The sequence below is a fragment of the Babylonia areolata genome, chromosome 6, assembly GCF_041734735.1.
Source record: "Babylonia areolata isolate BAREFJ2019XMU chromosome 6, ASM4173473v1, whole genome shotgun sequence".
Classification (NCBI taxonomy): domain Eukaryota; kingdom Metazoa; phylum Mollusca; class Gastropoda; order Neogastropoda; family Buccinidae; genus Babylonia; species Babylonia areolata.
Genome location: NC_134881.1, coordinates 29,944,670 through 29,969,155, shown reverse-complemented (window position 1 = coordinate 29,969,155; position 24,486 = coordinate 29,944,670). Strand labels below are relative to the sequence as shown.

General features: G+C 39.3%; 2 protein-coding genes across 4 annotated transcripts in view; one reads left to right on the top strand and one right to left on the bottom strand.

The window, feature by feature from the left end:
- Positions 1 to 8,214, top strand: part of LOC143282910 (malonyl-CoA decarboxylase, mitochondrial-like) — a 30,904-nt gene extending 22,690 nt beyond the window's left edge. For all 3 annotated transcript variants that reach the window (XM_076588791.1, XM_076588792.1, XM_076588790.1), the window contains exon 10: positions 1,440 to 8,214. In XM_076588791.1, coding sequence (XP_076444906.1) covers positions 1,440 to 1,675 — 236 coding nt within the window. In that variant the 3' untranslated portion in view covers positions 1,676 to 8,214. The remainder of the gene's footprint in view (positions 1 to 1,439) is intronic.
- On the bottom strand, positions 7,575 to 22,606 carry LOC143282911 (small ribosomal subunit protein uS9m-like). The gene is made up of 14 exons (XM_076588793.1): positions 22,498 to 22,606; positions 21,440 to 21,647; positions 20,823 to 20,926; positions 19,573 to 19,635; positions 19,219 to 19,249; positions 18,491 to 18,570; positions 17,949 to 18,037; positions 17,226 to 17,301; positions 15,517 to 15,642; positions 13,446 to 13,488; positions 11,728 to 11,833; positions 10,710 to 10,879; positions 9,125 to 9,203; positions 7,575 to 8,515 (listed from the first exon to the last, which is right to left on the bottom strand). Exons 1-14 carry the CDS (start codon positions 22,576 to 22,578, stop codon positions 8,503 to 8,505), a joined length of 1,269 nt encoding a protein of 422 aa, XP_076444908.1. The 5' UTR covers positions 22,579 to 22,606; the 3' UTR covers positions 7,575 to 8,502.
- Positions 22,607 to 24,486: the final 1,880 nt, after the last annotated feature.

Genomic DNA, 24,486 nt, shown 5'->3' with positions numbered 1-24,486 from the left:
CCTGGCAAAACTCAGAATAGAAATCCACTCTTATGAATCCATTTGTGTGTGTGTGTGTGTCTGAAACCTGACTGAATGACTCAGGAAATGAATAATGAGCACCTACAGGCAGTTCTCAGTTGGCTCTACCCCGGTTGGCTGCCTGTTGTCCAAATGACATTGTGATTGTAAAACGCTTACAGTTTGATCTGTAACTGAAGATAGGAGCTATATAACTATGCATAAATGATTACACTGCTATAGGAGAACCATTGGATAACATGAAAATAAACCTGTCTAAAATCACATTCATGAACAAATGTGACATTACACAGAAAGGACAGAGAAAATTGTAATCATGATACAGCCTTTGTACGTCATCTGCTGAAACAGTGAAACAGACAACCACAATGGTGCAATGCATGTTTCTTCAGCTTTGTTTGTGTGTTCAGGGCTCCAGAGACTGAAATTAAATGTTTTTCATTCTCCTGAAAATTTTTTGTCACACAATAATTATCCATCTTATCACCACCATTACCGCAAACTTGTTGGAAAGTTCAGTTAATAACAGTAACATCAATCACACAGCACTGTCCTTTTGCACACACCAAACATTCCACATTATTGACTTGCAACATTAGATTGAATTCTTAGTTATTATAGTTTAATGTGTTTGTACACATGAGCACACAAACACACGCACACTTATGTTTGCACGCACGCACGCACACACACACACACAAACACACACACACACACACATACACGCACGCATGCACACACACACACACACACACACACAGTGGGTGACACTGTTACCTTGTACTCAGCATGTGCAGTTAGTTCAACATAAATTAGAAAACTTCATCTGCTGACTTGCATGTTCTCTGTATGCCACACGGAGAAAAGAAATGACAAGGACAGCATGTCTTTTCATCCCTTGGTCCTGTTGACTGGAATAAACTTCCCTACCATACTCACCATGCTGAAACAAATCTCAGTTCAAACTTGGCCTCAGAACATGTCTGTACAAATCTGCTTTCGTGGATGTCTAGGTGGTAGCATTTGGTGTGTGTGTGTGTGTGTGTGTGTGTGTGTGTGTGTGCACTTTGTCATTGACACATTCCATTTGTCTAGCTTGTAAGTCTTGATTGTAGTGCCTGGTGGTGTTAATTTCTGAAACCATTTTTTCCCCATTTTGATGTTAACTTTCAGTGCTTAGGTCCCCTGTGCAAGGGAGGTAATGAGCATTGTAAATACACATTATGATTGTTATTAGTTGTAAAACTGGATTATAGTGCCTGATGTCGTCAATTTTTTAAACCATTTTTTTTCCCATCCTGTTGCTAATATTTTGTACTCAGGGCCCCTGTGCTAAGGAGACTGGGCACATTATAAATACACTTTTTTTCATTATTATCAATATGATTACTGATATTAATTAAACTTTTTGTTGGCAGCCAATTTCCACCTGACCAACGGAGCGGTGTTGTGGAGGATCAACTTTCTGGCTGATACTTCCATCCGGGGTTTGAACCAGTCCTGTGGCCTGATGGTCAACTACCGCTACTACCTGGATGACACGGAGAGCAACAGTCAGAACTATCTCCTTCACCATCGCATCTCTGCCTCTCCGGCAGTTTTGGAGCTTCTGCAGCATGACTTGCCCACAGGCAGTCAGAACGGAGAGTCCTGAGTGATTGGATTGGAGTAGGATGCTGTCAGTATCAGTAGCTCAAGGAGGCGTCACTGTTCGGTCAAATCCATATACGCTACACCACATCTGCCAAGCAGATGCCTGACCAGCAGCGTAACCCAACGCACTTAAGGATGCTGTCAATGCTATGGTTACTGCCAACTTGCTGTCATGTTATTGTATTGTATTGTATCATATTGTATTGCATTGCATTCTGTTCTATTCCATCTCATTCTGTTCTATCATTTCTTTGTTGATGAAGCTACAATCACTGCAATCGTGTTGTCATGTTTTTGTGGTATATTTTTTTGTCGCAGCTTATTTCATCGTTGACAGTACAACACTTAACTGCAAACTTGCTTTCATGTTATTATATACTTACAGTGCATTGCATTGCATTGCATTGTATTTGAATGATCTCCATGTTGAGAATGTTACACTCCCTATCAATCTGCTATCATTGTATTATTGTGCATTGTATTGTTTTGTAGTGTATTGTGTTGTGTTCTGTTGAATTATTTCCATGTTAATGATGCAACAATTACTGACAACTTATTTTCATATTACTGTGCATTGTATTGTATTGTATTGTATTGTACTGGATTATTTCCTTCTTGACAACACTACAGTTACTGTCTACTTGCTATCATATTATTGTGTTATGATGCATTGTTGTGTATTGTACTGAATTATTTCCTTGTTGGCTCTGCTACAATTACTGTCAACTTGCTTTAATGTTATTTTGTAATTGTGCATTGTTTTGTATTGTACTGAATTGATTTATTTCTACATTGACGATGCTATGATTACTGTCAACTTGCTGTCAAATTATTGTGTTATAGTGCATTGCGTTGTATTGAATTATTTCCTTATTAGACCAGGTTTATCAGTTACTTTGGTGAGTGGGTGGTTAAAGAAGTGCACAGCCCGAAAATTTGCCGTGATGGTGTTGGGTTGTTTGTTCCATGTATTCTTTATAACCAGATATATCATTAAAATTCAGGCTGTTTCATTGTCATCAAAGCATAACTTTGTGGGTGTTTTTAGTTTTGTTTTTCACCCGTTACAGTGGATTTTTACTCAGAATTCTGCCAGGGACAATACTTACGTTGCTGGGAGTTTTTTAGTTTTTGTTTTTGTACAGGCTAAGTTAATGCTGCACAAGTGCTCACATCAGCACTGAAGATATAACAAAAGAGAAGTGGGGAGGTGGGGGTGGGGGCAATCTCAAGTCAAACAGGATAAAAAAACCTGGAACTTTTCTGTGTTGATTTTTAGATTGCATTCTGTTCTCATGGCCGTGACTCTACATCAGACTTTCTTGACAGTTTATCATCAATGTTTTTATTTTTGGCCTACTTAGAACTTGCATGGACTAGGAATCTAGAGGTGGAGTGTTCGATTAAGGCTTTTGTGTTTCATGAATTTCATACTACTTTTTCTGTGTTGATTTTTAGATTGCATTCTGTTCTCATGGCTGTGACTCCACATCAGACTTTCTTGAAAGTTTATCATCAATGTTTTTATTTTTGGCCTACTTAGAACTTGCATGGATTCAGATAAAGGTTTACATACCAAATAAATATTTCACATTAGGAAGGCACAACAATATAGTGTTCCAAACATCAACTATTCCACATCATGCATTACATTGGCAGAACAGCAAATATCAATTCAGACACTGATCTGTGTGATATTATAACGCACGAATTACAATGAAATTGTAGTAATGACAGCATTTAAACTATCTGTTCACAGATTGATTCCACTGGTACTGCTGAGCACTGGTACTGCTGAGCCCAATTCATATCAAAGTAATGTAAAGTAATGTAGGTTTAATTATACATAATACAAATCTTAATCTTGTATGATATATAATACCCATTTCTGCACAAATTTGTTATATTCCATGGATATTCTAAAAACATACTTGTCAATTTTGGTATGCCTTTTTAAGATCTTTTATTAACATTTGTATTGTTGGATTTAGTTTATTGATTCTACATTTGTATATAAAGAATTTGGCTATCATTAAGATATGTGAGAAGCATCCATCAGTTTTTGTTTTATTGTCGCACCCAAAGAGCACCAACACATAGTTGAGATCAAGTCTGTCACAGTTTGGACACTTTTCTTTAAAGTATCAAACAAACTCTGTCCAAAACACCTGTACATGATTACATTCCCATAGATAGTGTAGGATCATGTCTTTTTCATCTTTACAAAAACTACATTTTTTGTCTGTTAACACTCCCATATTCCTCAACATAGAATTTGTCACAAGGACACGATGATTAATCTTAATCTGAAACCATTTTTATTTTATTTCTTGTATCTTTCGTGTATTAAAAAAAATATTCGAGTTGATTTTCAAAACAGTGATTCCAATTTTTACAAGCATTTGGTAGTACTGGCTTCCCAATAAATATATCATAAAAATTTCATACTACTTTGTTCATTTGCTGCAATCAGTTTTTGAGACCACATTTACTGTGGGAGACTTTGAACCACAAGATAGAAGAGCATACAGACTTTGTATCCACAGTGGCAGAGTAGGTCAGGCATGGGAGTACAAATTCTGTTTTCACCAGTGATCAGGGTTTGAGGTCTTGTTTCAGCATGGCATTGTGTCCTTTGGGAAGGTACTTCACTCCAGATTTCCTCACCATCCAGGTGTGAATGGGTACCTGTCTTCGATTGGGAAAGGTTGAGTCTTGGACACAATGGATATCAAAACCATTGCTCCAATGGGCTATAACCTTTAACAGATTATGGACCACAGTTAGAAATTGATCTGGAAGTGAACAGTGCATGGTAAGGTAAGAGGTGTGCTGAAAGCAAGGTTCAAGTCAAAAAATGGAATGCATCTCTTTGTGTAAACACATTTTATTATTAAAAACTTCAGAATGCCCAAATCGTATCAGCCTTTTTGGAGCTTTGATTTGTAATCATCATGGAAAATTTGAAGACAATACTATTCAAAATGAGGGGAAGTTGGACATTTTTTGTGACACATCCCAATTTTCACTGCAGCTGGTGTTTTTTGTGCTAGTCCAGTGACATTGTTATATACATGTATATAGTTATAGTCAGGGTTAATATTGGTGCTCACCTTTGCTAGTTTTCCCATTATCCTTATTATTTTTTCCAGTCATTGTCATAGTGATTGAAGAGTTGTTGGTCTGCACTTGTTTTCCTCCCTCAATTCACTTTCTTACTTACTGTCCATTATGCTGGGCTGCACCAAGAAACCATCACTCTTACCTGTTTTGTGCCACTCTCTGAATGGTTCCCTAGGTGTGCTTCAGGGTCTTGAGTTCTTCTCTGACTGTTATGCACCAGATGTTCTTTGGTCTTCATTTCTTGCATCTACCTTCTGGTGTCCAATGTGAAGGACCGCCCATGTGAAGTTACCTTGCTCACTTTGATTGATGGTGGTCTCCATGTTTTCTTGATCACACTGCCTGACTGGCGAGGAGTTGATAGGAGATGGTACAGGGCCAGAAGATTCGCAGGATTCTTCTGAGGTTTTCAGTTCAGTTCAGTTACTCAAGGAGGCATCACTGCATTCGGATGAATCCATATACACTACACCACATCTGGTAAGCGGAACTAAACGCGTTTGTGTTGAAGTTTGAGAACTTTGTCAGATCACACTTGGTCATCCTCCAGCATTCTGAGCTCCCCTCCACTCCCTTCCTGATTACTCTGTTGTTTTAACATATTGTGAATAGAGCAAGGTGTCATTCCTCTTAGAATCAGTTAGAGGTAATAAAGTTGTTTCTCATCTTTTATATTTTAGAGAGGCACTCAGCGACAGAGTGAGAGATTGTATGTGTTTGAGTTTGTGATTTTAAAAAAGTTCATTCCATTTCAAGGGAGGATGATACATGTACAGTGTTGTGCCTTCCAAGGCTTTTATATCCCGTTCTGTTTTCCGTGTGAAAGACTGGCAGAGTCTTGCCAGCTTCTAAGTGAATGTATACATGTGATTAATAAAAAAAAAAAAAAAGTTTCTTGTGTACACGGAGGTGTTGTGACAGTGTTGGACTTCTGATCCAGTGTTGACCAGTGATCAAGGTTAAAGGCTTTGTTTCAGCATGGTGTCGAGTCCCTGGGCAGGGTGTGAATACGAATTCTATGGGTTGTGTCAGTGTTCTACTCTGTCTACAGGATAGTCAAGATTCTCTTTGCCACAGGATTATTTGATCACGTTAAAGATCCTGTAGCACTGGTGTTGTTATCTTTGGTCAAATTTTGAGGAGAACCCCCCTCATACCACTCCCCCCCCACACACACACACACACCCTCCCCCCAAAAAAAGATAAGACATTGTTGTGCCATCATCACATTTCTTCAGTCTTTCTCATGTATAAAAAAAAATCTTGGTGGGTTGTGTGTGTACAGAGTTTGCTTCAGACATGTATCTGGGGTGTGTGCGTGCATGCAAGTGTCTTTAACTGCAAAGATTCGCAAGCATTAACACAGATGTCAAACTGATGCAAAGATCCCAAAGTAATACTAATCAAACAGTGATTATTCTATTGTGGTGATTTCAGTCATACTCTGATGATCCCAAAATAATGGTTCTAGTCACACAATGATGATCCCAAAGTAATATCAGTCATACAATGATGATCCCAAAGTAATGTTTTCAAACTATCATGATTCCATAGTAATGATTTCAGTCCATCATGATCCCTCAGTCAATCATGATCCCAAAGTTTGATTTCAGCCAAACAATAGATGATTCCTGAAGTAATGATTTCAGTCGAACAATGATGATTCCAAAGTAACGATTTCACTTTCAGTCATACACTGATGATCATAAAGTAATGATTTCACTTTCAGTCATACACAGACGATCCCAAAGTAATGATTTTAGTCATGATCCCAAAGTAATGATTTAACTCGTACAATAATGATTCCAAAGTAATGATTTCAGTCACACAATGATATTCCAAAGAAATAATTTCAGTCACATACTGATGATCCCAAAAGAAATTATTTCAAACAATGATCCCAAAGTACTGATTTCATTCAAGGAATGATGATCCCAAAGTCATAATTTTAGTTATACAATGACGATCCAAAAGTAATGATTTCAGTCAAATACAATGATAATCCTAAATGTTTTCAAAAACAATGATCCCAAAGTCATGATTTCTGTGAAGGAACAATAGCTCCAAAGTAACTATTTCAGTGATACATTGAATCAATCTGAATTACTCTCCAATCTTGAAATGGAGAAGAGGGATAGAAGGGAGGGGGGGAGTGAGGGCTGGGGGGGTTGGGGGGGGGGACTGCATATAAACGTGAAGATATTATTTTATTTGACCACTGATTTGTTCATGTACCGTACTTGATGGTGAATAGAACTGAGAATGTGATGCAAATCCCAGTGATTATCTTGTTTGTCAGAATGTTGCAGATTGATGATTGCATATTTTGTCTTTCCACAGTTCAATGTCTACTTGATTGGTCAAGAGTAGAATCTGTGAATATTATTATAGACCTTGCATGCTTATTCAGCTTTTTGCTTATTTAATTTTGTTGTTACGGTTGTTGCTGTGCAATCAGTTGCACAGAACATGACAGCTGTCCAGTTTGTGCATTCAAATTGGATTGTTATAAATGTTGCTGTTGCACCATAATTGTCACTGAACATGACAAATTTATGCAATATTCAGTCATATCCTTAGATCCGAAACATAGCATGTTTGTTGAAAAGAATACATCTGGGGTGTTTCATGGTATTCGTAAAAGTAGAAAAAACATTTGTTTTCAGTTATATTCTGCCTACCTGACAGAGAAAATAAATAAGATTTTCTAAAATGTTATATGTGTATTTTGTGGTGTTTTTTTTCTTATTGTCTGTGAACAGAGGAAAAAAATTGTTTTTCTTTTTTTTCCATTTCAGAGGAAAAAATTAATTGACATAATGAACCAGTATTACAAAGATTGACTGCTAATGTACACCAAAATGGAAATGAACCATCTTCATTCTCATTTACAGCAATCAACTATCATTATACTCATTTACAGACAGAAAAGCAAACTCTCATCATTCTTATTTGCAGACAGATGACTAAATCAGCAGATTCAGAGTGCATGATATAATGTCAATAAAAAATGTCAAATTCAAAATTCATAGCATCCTGAAGAGATGAACGTTCTGTCGAGCCCAGAGTAAAGACTGTGTGCAAATACAAATAGTTACTCTGAAAATACCTTTCTATGCAGATCTACAAATAAAACAGGAATTGATATTGTTTGTGCACTGTTTAAAAAAACAACAACAAAAAACTTGATCAACATCAACAAACTTTCATGGAGGGGGGTGCGGGGGGAGGGGGGTACTGTATGCAACTGTTATTGAGCCATGAAATTTCCTTTGCTGCTTTCCCCTCTATGCTTTCAAAATTAATATCAAACTGTCTGAATGTTGCTTGTCAAAATATACTGCCTGTTTCAGGGCAAAAAAATGAACCAGAAAGGTGATGCATTAAGAGAACTGTAAATACCCAAAGATATTTCAATCCTGGCCAAAAACTGATGCAGGGGGTGGGGCGAAAAAGACAGGAATGCAAGCAGTTCTTGATGCAACAAATTTAATAACGAAAATACATGCACAATGTAGCTTGGAGCTTGCTTGTACAAATCACAGTTCACACAATTACCACACACACACACACGCACACCTTTCCTTTCATGTGGACTACAGTTGTTGGATGCACTATGGTGAATGAGATTGTACAGTGGAGATGGGACACACTCAGCACATAAACAGCAACCACTGTGTCAGCCCCCCACGCACCGCATTTCTCTCATCTCTTCTTCCTGCAAGCAGATGGAACATGAACTGATTAGAATGGGACTCCTAAATGAAATGTTGATAAAGAAAAAAATCTTGAGGTTTTTTGTATTTTCATTCCTTAGTTCAGATAAAAATATTGAAGCTGCAGCAGTCTGATTTAGACTCCCCCCCCCACCTCCCCCCTTAACCCCTTGATTGCTAAATCTTGATGAAATCACTGATCAGTGTGGCGTGAACTTTAAATGCAATTACTACTTCCTGTGTACTTGTAAGCGGTGTAACTGATTTTGCTGGAAAAAAAAAGTGCAATCCAAAGGAAAAGATATCCAAGTGAAGACTGGTGACTTGATAACCTGACCTGTAAGCTCAATCTTATCTAACAGTCCTTCATTGACAAACATAATATTCACCAGAGGCCGGGAGATTAAAACTCATGTGACTGGAACAAAATAAAGTCAAGAGACAAATAAAAACCTAACACATACAATGAGCAGAAGAGGAACATACAGGTGCACAGTTTTCAATTTAAAATTGGCATCTTCGTCTCCTCACTGAGAATAAAACCAGGTGAATTAATCAAATACTAACTGTGGGAAGAAAAAAAAAATCAAGCATATCATGAGAGATCTCACCATGTGAACTTCTTCCTTGCTTTCTTTTGTCCTGGCTTCTTTCTCTCTCTCCTTCTGAAGTCCATGCTCAGCAAACCAGCTGGAACACACAAACACACACACACATTCATGTATATGGTTAGGAAAACAATTCCTTTATTCACTTTGCCATGTAATACAAGCCCATAATTTCATGCCAGGTTTAAAACATTTTCTGTACCAATTTTTGACTCACTTGTGAAAACACAGTGAGTCTATGTTATAACCCGGTGTTCAGTTGTCTATGTGTGTGTGTGTGTGTATGTGTGTGTGTCTGTGTGTTCATGGTAAACTTAAACATTGCCATTTTCTCTGGAAACCTAATTTGGCTTAAACATAGTAGGAAAAAAATTCTTCACAGTCATACCAATAATCAGTTGTACGTCTCCTGAATTTAACAGCATCAACGAAATAAACCGTAAATGATTCAGAAATACTGTTAAATTCAGGAGAATTTTGGTGTATCTCAGGCATTTATAAATGTCTTTCAAGTCCTAGGTAGAGGAGATGTTCCCATCGCCTGAAACACACTGCAGTATGTGTCCGACTTTAGAATATTCACATGCAGTAAACACATCAATAATGTAGTTAGTGTCAATGTATGTGTTCTGTCCAAAATTTGTATTTCTTTGCTTTTAATTGCGAACAAGAAAAACGATGTCATGGCATCTGCTTACAAGACGTTCGGACAGCTGCAGAGCGTTTTCGGAATCCAGAACCAGCATCAACGAAATAAACCATTAATGATTCAGAAATACTGTTAAATTCAAGAGAATTTTGGTGTATTTATATTCATAAATGCCTGAGATACACCAAAATAACATGATTTAAATGGCATTTTCACTTCAATTACTGTTCTCGATTTATTCCGCTAATCAAACATGCTCAAATTATAATTTTTGATCGTCATTGTTGAATGCAACATTAGCACAGTGCACAAAACCATTCGTTCATGATCCAAACATCGGTGGTTCGAATCTGCTTTGAAGCCTTTTTTTTTTTTTTTCAAATGCGACTTTAATAATTATAATAACGAATAGAGAACACATTTCAACAAACTAATTTTTATAAGTTTTTTTTTTCTTTTCAGTCTGTATCAGAAGTGAGTCTTGAGGGCCTTGCCTTTCTTGTTCTTATTTTATTTTTTTTTCTCAAATAACATAGGACCAAAATTCAACACTGCTTTTTAACAAAATGTTGGAGAGTTCAAGTCTTCCTATTTGTATGTTACAGCTGGGGGAGTGCAGTGATGGTGGTGATGGATCTTGACAAGCCACAAATGATCCCTGGGGGTCATGTTAAGAGATGACAGACTAGATTAACCCCCGGGTAAAATCCAGCAGGAAAGAAATTCTTAAACGCCCGAGATATACCAAAATAACATGATTTAAACAGCGTTTTCACTTCTGGACTGAGGCTTTTACACACACACACACACACACACACACACACAAAAAACCAAGAAAAAAACACCTCATAACAACAAAAACAAAACAAAGACCCCCTCCCCCCACCCAAAAAATAAAATAAAATAAAATTTAAAAAAAGAGAGAACAAAACCACCCACCAATGCGCATCTTCTCCCTGGTGTCATCATCCACGAAGGAGGTGAGAGCCTTGGCGAGGGCCAGGCGTATGGCCCCTGCCTGTCCCGTCTCCCCCCCTCCCGTCACCCTCGCCTCCACGTCCATCTCCCCAAGCTGACCCACAAACTGCAAGGGGGACATCACCACCTCTCTGCAAAGCAAACAACATGTCCTTGTTGGGAAAAGGGTGGGGGGTAGTGGGAACAGTCAGGTGGTATTCACAGGGTTCCAAAACATATGACCAAACACAATTCCATACATTTTCCAGACCAGACTGAATTTTTTCCATACCAAACATGAATGCCAAGCTGAATAAAAAAAAAAAGAATCTGTCTGCTCCACTGCTGATGAAAGAGATCTGTGGTCACCTCAATATCAATGTTCAATTTTCGTCACTTTGCTTGCTTGTTTCTTGATTTTCTTTTTTTTTTTTTTTTTAAAGCATGAAGCTTTTTGATGAATGGTACTATGGTCAATGGTTTACAAAAATAAATTAAAAAATCAACACTTTTCCAGCCCCTATAAATGGTTCTTTCATTTTTCCAGACTTTCATGACACAGTGCAAACCCCGTGTTCTCTTGTCAAATGAATGTAAAACAAGACCTTTCACTATTTCAGCCAATTGGTTGGTGACATCTTGCCCTTATATCCATGGACTGGACTGCGACATTGGCACAGTTTGTTCTGCCTGTAAGGGTAAATAACTTGCATAAGAGTTTAAACTAAAACACAATTACTTTCCCTGTATTCCACTTGAACCAAACAAGCTGGCTGGCAAAAACAGTGATTTGAAAGTTGTCCTTTGACAAAATTCTATCAAGGAAATCCAGTGTGATAATTGCACAAATACACATGCATGCACTCAATGCCTGACAAGTGTGTTCGATCATGCCGTTGTCAGGCACCTAGCAGATACGGTGGAGCGCATAAGGATTTGTCCAAAAGCAGTGACGCCACCTTGAGAAACCGAAACTGAAACTGTGCCTGCAGCCTGTTACCTGTGAGTCATGACAGGGAAGTACTCAAGGGACTGTCCGTTGATGCTGAACTTGCCGCTGCCTTTGCTCCACACCGTCACTTCCGCTCTGGAAGTCTTGCGAATACCTGTGGGCAGTGATGGGCATGACAGGAGAGAACATTATTATTGATACCTACACATACCACCTATCTCTAGCTCTAAGCGCTTTACAAACATGGAGTTACTTGCACAACAGAATGCCTACCTGGGTAGAACCAACTGACAACAACTGCCCTTAGGCGCTCATTATTTGTTTCCTGTGTCTTGCAATCAGGCTTCAGTCATGTGCACGCACACATGTATGTTAGCCAATACCTTTGATATTACCTTTGACTGTGGTCTTATAGCAATTTCTGAAAATATCAATGTCAGTATTCTCAGGGTAAACACAAAGCATCTGTTTGAATCATGATACCAAAAGACAGACCTACACTGAAATAAGCTAATCTATGTCAGTGGATTATGGTCTCAAAGATTAAGTCTAAATACGCGATTTTTCATGATTTTACTGTTTCCATGCAGGAAACTTCAATCCACCTGTTCCACATTAATCAGATGTATTTTATGTATTTTAGTCAATCACTGACCTATGAATCACCCACAATGGCAGGCACTGAGCAGATAAAGCTCGGAAACTTATATTTCCCAATCAAAAAAGTCTTTACACACAATTTTTTAATTTTTTTATTTTTTAAATATATATATCTGCAACAGTTTCCTCTCACAAACAAACAAATGAGCAAACATTTATTCCTCTGCCATTCAGTGGATGTACCTACCCTACTTCTTGTCCGAAGGATATTTTCTGCTGTTGATTTAAACTACTGGGTTCAAGAAAAGATAACAACCAGCTTTCAGAGTTTTCTTGTGAAATAATGCTGAATTTTCAGCAAACAGCAGTGTATGCAGCCAGTGTAATGAGCACCACTTGAAACAAGAGGTGCTTTCTTACACATGCATTTCCTTCTTTTTTTTTGTTCTTTTTTTTTTAATTTACAATGAAAAAACACAGCTTTGGTTTATAAACCACTAAATAACTGTCGATTCTGGCTGACACACTGATTTTTCGAATGTATTTTTCAAGCTGTTTGTGGGGTATATGTCCCTGGAACAGCTGTCAGTGTGTTCAATGAGAAACCAATGGTAGACCATGTGTACCTTGCTTAATCTAAATAACGAGTTCTATGAAAACATTCCTGCTTTTGTGAACTTGTCTTTGACTTTTTGCATATATGTCTGACTTTATTAGTAGGCAGTCCCTGTTCTCAATGATTCGATCTTAAAGAGTTTTCATAAAATCACTTCAATTCCAGCTCACTCTTTATTTCAAGTTGTGAAGTATGGCTTTTTCATTAATAATAAATGATAAACCCACCTGAAAACACTGGTTTCATAAAGACATATGAAAAGGTGATTTGATATTAATAATAAACTGCTTCATCAGCTTTCACATTGAAACTGAAGTGCAACGTATGAGCACACTATAAGCTTTAAGCCTGTTGATGCTCTTTTATCATTACTTATATTTGTAATTCATGTGAACTGTTAAATGATCAAAGATCATTTAAACCAGAATACTGAGACTTCAGTACCTGCATTTGTTTTCAAAAGAACAGAAATGAACATGGACACACACACACACACACACACACACATGCACACACACACACGCACACACACACAAATGACAAGTCTTACCTGATGCCTGCATGTAGGCCTTGCCCATATCGTCTATCAGTGGCTGCAACAACAAACATTCCACACTGTCAGTTGATACAGATTATCATCAACATTAGGTTTCAATCCTTCAACAGACCTCTCCACTTGAGGCGCTAAGCTCCACCCCTCTGCCTGCCATGCAAAGAGAAAGCGACATCTGGGTTCAGCTGATCCTGGGGTCAGCCACACAATTTTATCTTCCTTTTTCAGTCTCTTTGCCTTGTCTTGGGCTTTGGAAATGGGAATAAAAAAATTGCCTTCGTTTCTTTTGGGATAACGCTTGTCAGACTCTGACCATAACACTGTCTGTTGCATCATTTTTTTTTCCATTAAGTGGAAGCCATCACATGTACTGCTCTTCAGACAAGCCAGAAAACTAACCAGATCTCACAAAAAACCTAGCAAGCGCGGACCATGTGCTCAGCTATTTATATGGCGGCACGCGATTAGCTGGAGAGGTCTACTGACAAGTGCTTCATAAAGACAAATTTACAGCTGTGAATATCAGAAGATTAGTTTCATCACGTGTACAAGAGATTTTCAAGAAATGAAACTTATTCAGCCTCAAACCAAGTTCCAGTGATTTACACAAAACAGGCTGTGTGTGAAAGGGCTACAAGAAAGAGAAAAATAGTACCTCATACAACTATTGGTGAGACTGAAAGCATTTAGTGAAATGGCTGAAAGTTATCAAAACATGACAAAATCATATATTGTATTTGTATTTGAATTTCTTTTTATCACAACAGATTTCTCTGTGTGAAATTCGGGCTGCTCTCCTCAGGGAGAGCACGTCGCTACACTACAGCGCCATCCATTTTTTTGTATTTTTTCCTGCATGCAGTTTTATTTGTTTTTCTTATCGAAGTGGACTTTTCTATAGAATTTTGCCAGGAACAACCCTTTTGTTGCAATGGGTTCTTTTACGTGCGCTGAGTGCATGCTGCACATGGGACCTTGATTTATCGTCTTATCTGAATGACTAGCGTCCAGACCACCACTCGTCTAGTGGAGGGGGAGAAAATATCGGCGGCTGAGACGTGATTTGAACCGGCGTGCTCAGATTCTCTCGCTTCTTAGGTGGACGCATTACTCTAGACCATCACTCCACATACTATATAAACAGGTATACAAAACAAAACAAAAAAAAAACAAAATTTTTTTTTCAAAAACCAAAAAAAATCAGCAGGCACCTTGCAGGTCCAAGGTGCAAAAACATAACCAAATATCAATGACAGTGCACAGTTATCAAAGTCCAGAGAAAGACAAAATGTATTCAAGACTTTCCAAATAATTATAAAGGTGAATGGATTAGCAAGGCAGAAAATAAGAAAGGAAGAGATGGCAGAAATAAAGCCCAGAAACAAAAAGAGCAAAAGAGGAAATTTCTGGCACACAGAATCTCCACAAGGTGGGGATACTGTTCATACTGAAAGAACCCCCAGCATCCCCACAAGGAAAAGAATCGCATTATCATTATCACTGATTTTGATATTGGGCCTATATTTGGTCAGAGACCAAACTCTAAGCACTTTACAAACAACAGCGTCATTTGCAAAACAGGCTGCCTGCCTGGGTAGAGCCGACTGACAGCTGCCTTTAGATACTTATCAGTCATTTCCTGTGTCATTCAGTCAGGCTTCTGTCATGTCCACAAACACACATGTATATTAGTGGATTTTTTTTCATAATTTTGCCAAGGACAGCTCTTTTGTTGCCATGGGTTTTTTTTTAACGTGCACTAAGTCCATGCTGCACACTTGACTTGTGTCTCATCTGAATGACTAACATCCAAACCAACTATCAAGATGTAGTGGAGGGGGAAAATCTTAGAAAATGTGGGATTCAATCCTGTACCCTCAGTGTGTACATGTGCACGTGTGTGTGTGTGTGTGTGTGTGTGTGTGTGTGTTTGTGTGCGCATGCAGTGTTTATAAAGCGCTGTGAACCTGGTCTCTGACCAAGAATAGGTGCTATGTAAGTATCCATATCAATCACGAGGACAGGCATCACATCACTAGTACCCATGTCAATCAATCAGTCAATCCACCTTGGATACGCTGGAAGCGAAGGACTGCATCATCAGCTTGCGGCGGTGCTTCATAATGAATTCCTCTTCCCTGTGGGACAGCGGGTGCTCCAGCAGGCGTTCCATCAGCACCACAAAGTGCTTGTGCTGCACACAGCCAACATGTCTGCTTCAAACAAACAGCTCAACACTCAGCGTATGTCAGAGATTGACATATGTTTACAGTTGGGCCAACAGCAAATGAGAGATGTAAGATCAACGGCTTCTCAGCTGCCATGGGAATTCATTTACAGCTTAGTCTTTTGTGAAGGACTATGACTCTCAAACTAGGCGGCAAAACTGCACTGGCTCTTAATACTGCAACACTGGATGCAAGCTGGCCTTTGGAGATCATCCCAACACCAACTGTCCAAAAACCCTCTTGGCTGAGAGAATGGGGATGGAACTTGGGCAAGACACTCTCCACTAGGATCAAATTCTAGCCCACATAGACAGCAGATGCCTCCTCTGCTGTTCTGATGGTCACAGTTGACTGATACATTAACCCCTTGACACATTGACTCACTCAGTACGGCCAGCCCTCTCTTCTCCTCTACACAGACCCCTCGGATGTTCAGTGGGTGTCTCAATGACCCAACCTTTAGCTTCTGTCGTCAGAATTGTGGTATTCTTTGTCAACATTCACCTCTTCAGTATAAGAGCCTTCCGCTTGTAATATTTTGATGGTGGTAATTGGGGTGAAATGCTGTTAACGTCGTCTCTTTCGCCGTTCGTATGGAGAGAGTTAACTGCTGCTGACAAGTATGCTCGTCAGTCAAGGGCTGTCACCTCACAGAGATAAGACTTGAGATTTGAGGTCAGGGCATTAGTCACGATTTCCTATCTGGATTTCTTCTTCCTGGGATTGCTTTACTGTTGCTCAGCGGAATCAATGACACCATCAAAAAGTACACAAACAGAGAGGTAGGTGCCTTTCAAACTCATGCCACACTGATCTTATTTCACATTCATCAGTAAAAAGGTTTACTTGAACTCACAAAGCATAAAACACATATCATGTGTGAAACACAGAGCAGCAACAAGCTTAAAGCTTATGCTGTGCTCAGACATATAATATGGAATTCACTCAAGAGGCAGCTGGTAAACCATTAAAAAAAAAAAAAAAAAAAAAAAAAAAAAAAGCTAATATCCATCATTTGAAAACATACAAAAGTTTGTAGTTATATAAATTGACAACACAGAGTTTCCACTTAGTAGCTTCTTCCTCATCTTCCAATTCAAGGGCTGCAACCTCATATTCTGCGTCAATTTCTCCATTTTACCTCATATTCTCCACACAAGCGGGGAGTTTTATTCTGTATTTGAGCAGTTTGACATTCTTGTACATGGCCATTTAGGTAACCATAATCTGTTTTCAGGGCTTCTCACCTATATAAATAATATGAAAATAGTGATAATGATAATAATAATAATAATACTAAGAAGACGAAAAAGAAGAGAAGCACATCAATATAGCACTTTTTCAAACCTGAAACCTTTCAAAGCGCTCTACGCTAACATGTCAGTCAAACACCAAGTACACAGGAACACACACACACACACACACACACACACACACACACACACACAGAAGCATACGAGTACATACAAACTCTCAAAGACACACAAAAGAAATAGATTTGCACTTTATGAAAGTGAAGGGGTTCAGACAGACAGAATCTTGCTCTCACATCATGTTCCCCCAGTGGTTCCAGCGTCAAGTCTTTGAGAGTCTGTAAGGTGATCCAGTCACTGCCATACAGCAGTCTGCACACACACACACACACACACACGCACAGAATATCTGCCAGGTTGTCAACTACACCCTGAATGCAGAAACTGAATGAAGTCTTCCCTACACAAGAAATGTCAGCCTGACAGCATATTCCCATAATCATTTATAAAACATGCACAGCTATGAATTCTACATGGCTGAGAATCTGGCTCTCATACACCTTTAAACAAATTTGGATATCATTTCATTTTTATCATAATTATACTCATATAGCACCTATCTTCAGTCAGAGACCAAACTCTACGCACTTTATAAACAGTCATTTGGAAAGCAGGCTGCCTACCTGTGTAGATCAGATGGACAGCTGCCTTCAAGTGCTCATCATTACGTTTCCTGTGTCATTCAATCAGGCTTCAATCACTCAGGCTTCAATCAAGTGCACGCATACACAAGTATAGTAGAGTAGATCTGCTGTAGGTTCTTTAAGATTACTGGTGAGTGTGGGGTTCAATCCCGTGCAGTAAGGTTCTCTTGCTTCCTGGGAATTTCTAGCCCTGACAAAGATCCCTTTAAAAAAAAAAAAGTGAAAAAAGAAGCATGGTACTAATGGCCACTTTAACTGCAACAGGCACATGCTGCAAAGCACAAAAGAGAGAGAAACGGAATCTGTCAGACTCACAGCTTTTTATCAGCTTCATCTTCCATCCGTCCCTTCCGAATCAGTCGATCCTCCTCCATTTTCAGGTCGCCGATCTTCAAAGATACATTCTGTGTGAACAGAAAAATCATGGGTTGTATGCCGTTTTTTGTTTAAATCAAATCATGTAGCTTAAAGCCCAGCCAAGCACAAAGGGGGGCCATTTCAGGTCTGTTGTAATAAACAATACAAAGTACTATCATTCATTTATAAATGAAACACAAGTTCATACAAAATAACGTACAGAACACATACAGACACTGGCAAGAACACATGCACATACACATACATTCACAAAACAAGGCACACACGAACAAATGCACACTGTCTCTCTCTCTATCTCTCTCACTCGCTCTTTTCTCTTACATACATACACACATTAACTCAGCAAAAATAACAAAAATAAAAACATACGTTTACATCAATCAAGGAAATTCAATCACTCAACCCTTGTACTGTTGTAGCAAACACACGCACGCACACACACACACGCACGCATACAAACACACACAGCATTATCTCACCATCATCAGAGTGTAGAAGTTTGGTTTGCCAGTGTAGAACATGGAGTGAAAGGGACGGCCATCCAAACCAAACTGGGCAGCTTCACATCAAAATCCATTCCATTATTTGTGTGTGTGTATATATATATATATATAATCATTGATGAGAGATAGGAGGAGGGGTTAGAGACGAAGACAAGCACTTTTTAAGCACACAGAGAGAGAGAGAGAGAGAGAGAGAGAGAGAGAGAGAGAGAGTGTGTGTTTGAAAAACTGCTGGGGAGAGAAAAGAGTCACAGTTTGTGCATGTGTATAAATATGTGTCTGTTTGTGCCTGTGTCTGTGCGTGTTGGAAAGTGAATGCATAGTATGTGATTATGTGATGTGATGTGTGTGTGTGTGTGTGTGTGAGTGTGAGTGTGTGTGTGTGTGTGTGGGTGGGTGGGGGTCACTGTGTATGTGTGTCACTGTGTGTCAGTGTATGTGTGTCACTGTGTGTCAATCTGTGTGTGCGTGTGTTGTGAGAGCATTTTGTTTGCATGTCATCACACCATATATTCACATGTAAGTGCACACGAACAAATACATCTGTACACACAAAATCAATTAAAAAAATTACGATTTATGATAAACAAATTTGCCCAGTTACATAATTATGTTCAACAGTATCAGTATCGGTAGCTCAAGGAGGCATCACTGCGTTCAGACAAATCCATATATGCTACAAATAACTGCTTGTTACAACTTACCTTTACGTTTTGGAAAAATTTCGTAAGGATGCTGAAAAAGAAAGGTCACTGGCATTAGAAAAACACCCACTACATGCACACAATCAACACACACACACACACAAACACTACGAACATACACATAATACACATCCACACACATTACACACACATGTAATGTACTCACACACTCACATGTATGAACACACTCTGCACATGATTAAATCACGCATGCACACACACACACACGCGCATGCACACACACATCACATACTATGCATCCACATTCCTACACACACAAAACACACACACACACACACACACTAATGCACACAAACACATAAACAGATACATTCACAATTTTAATTACATTACCTTTAAAACTGGTCTAGCATTTTTCTCAAAAAGTCCTGAAGGCAGGAGGTATTCAATGGCCCTCTGAAAGCAACAGTAAGAGATATCATCAATGTAAAATAAATTTCTCAACTCAGTTTCAAAAGCTGAACTTACATATACATACATCTATATGTTCACAGCTGCATCAATGTTTCAGGCTACAGGCGCCTAACCAACCCAAGACACCCCTGCACCACTTGTACTGAGGAAGTTAGTGTGAAACCATGGAAATATACAAGTTCAACTGTTGATTCTGTGTTGGGAAATTTCTTCTATATATATATGTGTGTATCCTGAATCAAAGCACCCACAACAACAAATCTCATCATGGAGTCGACCATCCAACTAAGGGTGTACACTCCATCATTTCAACCTGTTATCAAGAAAGTGCCAGTTTATCCCCACACATATTATAGTACTCACATGAACAAAACATTTCTCCTCTTACCTATGCCCCTCTTAATGTCCAGCAGACACACACACACACACACACACACACACACAGTGACATACATTTGCATGCACACACACACACACACACCCACGCACACATAAACACACACACAAACTCACATAATGCACAAAGCAGACAAATCTACACTTTAAAAAAAAAAAAAGTTTATGATCAAGTTTCTTTTCACAAAACAGCATGCATCACTAACAAAGACAACAAAACAAACTGAAAAAAAGGCTAAAAATTGGCAGATTATTCTGCACAATACTTTATAATATATGCAAGTTTCTTCTAACAATATGTCATACAAAACATCATTAAACAAAGACAAAAAACAAAGACAACAAAAAAACAGTGGATTCAATATTCTGGAAAATAAAACATAACCATAAGCATTGGCCTATTATTCCACACATACAAAACCCACATTCATTAAATTTTGTGTTGTCAATATTCTGACAAAAAAGAAAAAAGACAACAATAGCTAAAAACAGGCCATTTGTTTAAACACACACACACACACACACACAAAGAGAAAACCCCATCTATATTGTCCTGCACGAAGAGGTCTTGGTTGTTAATTCCACACACACATACACACACACACACACAAACTCACAGTCACATCTATATCCTCCTGTTCAAAGAGGACTAGGTCATCAATACCACACACACACACACACACACAGAAAACCCCATTGATATCATCCTGCTCAAAGAGGTCTTGATGTTAATTCCACACACACGTACACACAAACACACACACAAAACTCACATCTACATCCTCCTGTTCAAAGAGATCTGGGTCCTGTCCCATGATGTTGGCCAGGTGCCTCTTGCCAATGTTGTATTCATCTATTTCCGCTTTCATCATCTGGTCTGCAACCCATACAACACAGCAGCTTAGCAGATCATGTTCAAATTCAACAAAACATATAATTATACTCATGTGGTGTGGTGGCTTAGTGGTAACAAATCCGCCTAGAAAGCAAGAGAATCTGAATGCTCGGGATCAAATCCCACACTCAGCAGCATTTTCTCCCCTTCCATTAGACATTGAGTGATGATCTGAACTCTAGTCATTCGGATGAAACGATAGACTGAGTACACTTAGTGTATATATAGCTAAAAGAACTCATTGGCAACCAAGTAAGGGAAGGCACTCCTGCAAAGGGTAAAAGTACCCAGTAAACCTCCATCCCTAACTTCAGGGTGAAAATTTGTGCAAAGTGGGGACTGATGCTTGCAAGGTAGTTCAGAGTATAATAATAATATAATTTATACATATATATATATATATATATATATATATATATACATGATTATATAAATATAATCATACAGATAGATCTATAGAAGTGTGTGTGTGTGTATGTGTGAAGATGAACTGACCATATGACTGGGCTCTCTCCATATAGGCCTGCATGGCGCGACTGATTTTCTGGGCCTTTGTGGGCACTTTGGGCTGCAGGCTGTCCTTGATCAGAGTGGCTGACACCGCTTTGTCTGTCTCCCTGTAGATGGGAATGGGTTGGGAGGGACTGGAACTGGTACCCTCCTCACCAAACCGCTTACAGCTGCTGTGGAGTTCGCACTGCTTCTGAAACAGATACCAGTGGACATAAGTCTGAGTTGAGTGGTGGTAATGTGTCTGCCTTGGAAGTGAGAGAAGCAAGATAATTCGTGCGCACAGGCTCGATTCCCAAACTCGCCAGCATTTTCTCACCCTCATCTAGACCTGGAGTAGTGGTCTGGACACAAGTCATTCATATAAGATGATAAACCAAGGTCCTACTTGCAACATGCACTTAGCACACATAAAAAACAACAACAAAAACATGGCAACAAAATGGGGGTCCTTGGCAAAGTTCTGTAGATAAACCCATTTTGATAGGAAAACTAATATACTTGCAGTAGGAAAGAGGTGGTGGCGTTCTCACTGTTGTGACACGCTCTGCCTGGGCAGCACTGCCTGAATTTCACAAAGTTGGTTATGAAAACATGAACATACCAAGCAGGCAAACAGTGGTAAAAGTAAACTCCCGTCTTCTGTACGAGTAGTGGATGTGGGATTTGCACACCACAAACGCATTTGATGTGGTACCGTCTGTGGACGGGTGGGAGTAGTGGGCTTCTATGACCACTCCATCATCGATGTTTGTAATATACTGATATGACATATCATACAACACAAAATGAAACAAAACAACAACAACAATACAATGAAGTATGACATCTTATTGATTAAAAAAAAAAAAGAAAAGAAAGAAAAAAGAATACTGAGTGACTGACGGCAATCGTCTGCTTCAGTTGATGGACTGCTGCCGGGACATTCAATGGCATACCAACTTTTCCTTTCTTTAAAATCTTAACTAGAGAAGAACACAAATGGGATGTCATCACACTCTTCCTCCTGACAAGACCGCAGTACGCTACACATATTAGCCTACCTGAACCGCTGCATATCGATGCCCATGTCTAAACAGTGAAACTCGAAACACGCACAACCTCTGCACCGCAGAGGTCGCCATGTTGTTAGTGCGAGTCGTTTCCCTTTGACGGAAACCTGCTGCGTTTTGTGTGAGCCATCGCAGAACCTAAGTCCGTAAGCAATCAAACTGAGAGTTGTTTCCCGTAGACCTGGATATGAAACGACAAATGCATTATCGTGGATCCTTTTCCAAAAGTTCAGTCACAGAAGAGACTTTTGTTGCTATTTTCAAATCATGGCAGGAGCAGCAATAGTAGTGACAGTGAGGGTGATACTGAATTACATTTAAGCAGTCAAATGCAGACTGCAGAACAAAATAGGTCCTATTTTAGTATCCTAAATTCATGAGCCTGTTTTAACAGCTTTTGTGTGTGTGCTGTGCTCTGTGTGTGTGTGTGTGTGGGGACAGTTGAATCATTACTTATATAGTTATATATATGGTGACCCATCAATGGTCGTGGGTGCAGCACTCTATGTTATAGATGCATTCACAAAACTGCCCCTTCCTATCTCTGCGGCTGCCTTCACCGGGCACGGGTACCCCCCCGCCCCCCCATCCCACCCCTTCCTTCACCTCTACACTCCATCTCGCTCACTACGATCGGCCTCGGATCCACTCTGTTTACGCATACCCAGATTCAAACACTCGACTGTTGGCCGCCGTTCTTTCTCTGTGGGTCTGTGCTTTTGAGTGCGTTTGTGAATGCGCGAGAGTGTAAGTGTACACAAGTGTCAGGAGAGATCTGTGTACGGGTGTGTATATATATATATATATATATATATATATATATATATATATGTGTGTGTGTGTATATATATATATCTATCTATCTTTGTATATATGTGTGGGGGTTGGGGGTGGGAGATATGGGCGTATATGTGTGTGCTTGTACAAGTAAGTGTTCATCTCTGTGAGTGTGTGTTTGCGTGCGTGTGTGTGTGGGTGTGTGTGCCGTGGAAGCTGCGATACGTAGGCTAGAAATGAGTGTGTGGAGGAGGGGGTTGGAGGAGGTGCAAGGTAATGTGTGTGTGTGTGTGTGTGTGTTGGAGCTCATGTACGTTTATATGTATTTGACTGTACTTTCATATCTGTGAAACTGCATGTTTGGTGCATTTCTGTTATGCATGTGTGGGTGTATGTGTGAATGTGTGTCGTCATATTTTACATTCATTCGCTTAATTATCACCATTGTTGTCTTATTTATTTATTTATTTATTTTTTATTATTATCATTTTATTAGTATTACTATTATTATTACTACTACCTTTTTCTATATTATAATTATTATTTATTTATTTATTTATTTATTTATGTAAGCTTATCTATTATTTATTCTCCCCCCCCCCCTTTTTTTTTTTTTTTTCAAGGCCTGACTAAGCGCGTTGGGTTACGCTGCTGGTCAGGCATCTGCTTGGCAGATGTGGTGTAGCGTATATGGTTTGTCCGAGCGCAGTGACGCCTCCTTGAGCAACTGAAACTGAAACTCTTTCTCTGTTTCTGGACCTTGCGATTGGAATGAACTTCCTTTTTCGCTTCGTCAAGTCTAAACACTCAGCTCTTTCAAGTCTGGCCTTAAAACCCACCTCTTCCCAAAATAGCCTCCCTTGCCTGCCCTTCCTTGTCTTTAGTTTCTACAGTATTAGAGTTATGCATGCGTGTGAATGACTGGTGCGAAAGCGCTTTGATTTGTCTCTGCACAAGATCCAGCGCTATATAAATACCATTATTATTATTATTAAAGGGCGCCAGCTCTGGAGAGCTACCTGCGGCCACCTAGCTAAGGGAGTAAACCCTGACAGAAAATCCGGTGTGGGGGGCCCCTCAGGCGGTTGGACGGCAAACTTTGTCACTTTCCGATAGCTCCTGCGGCCGCGTTGGCACCAAAACGTAACGGCAGCCTTGTTCCTTTGGATCTGCCAGCGAGGTGGAGAGGGGAGACAATCAATC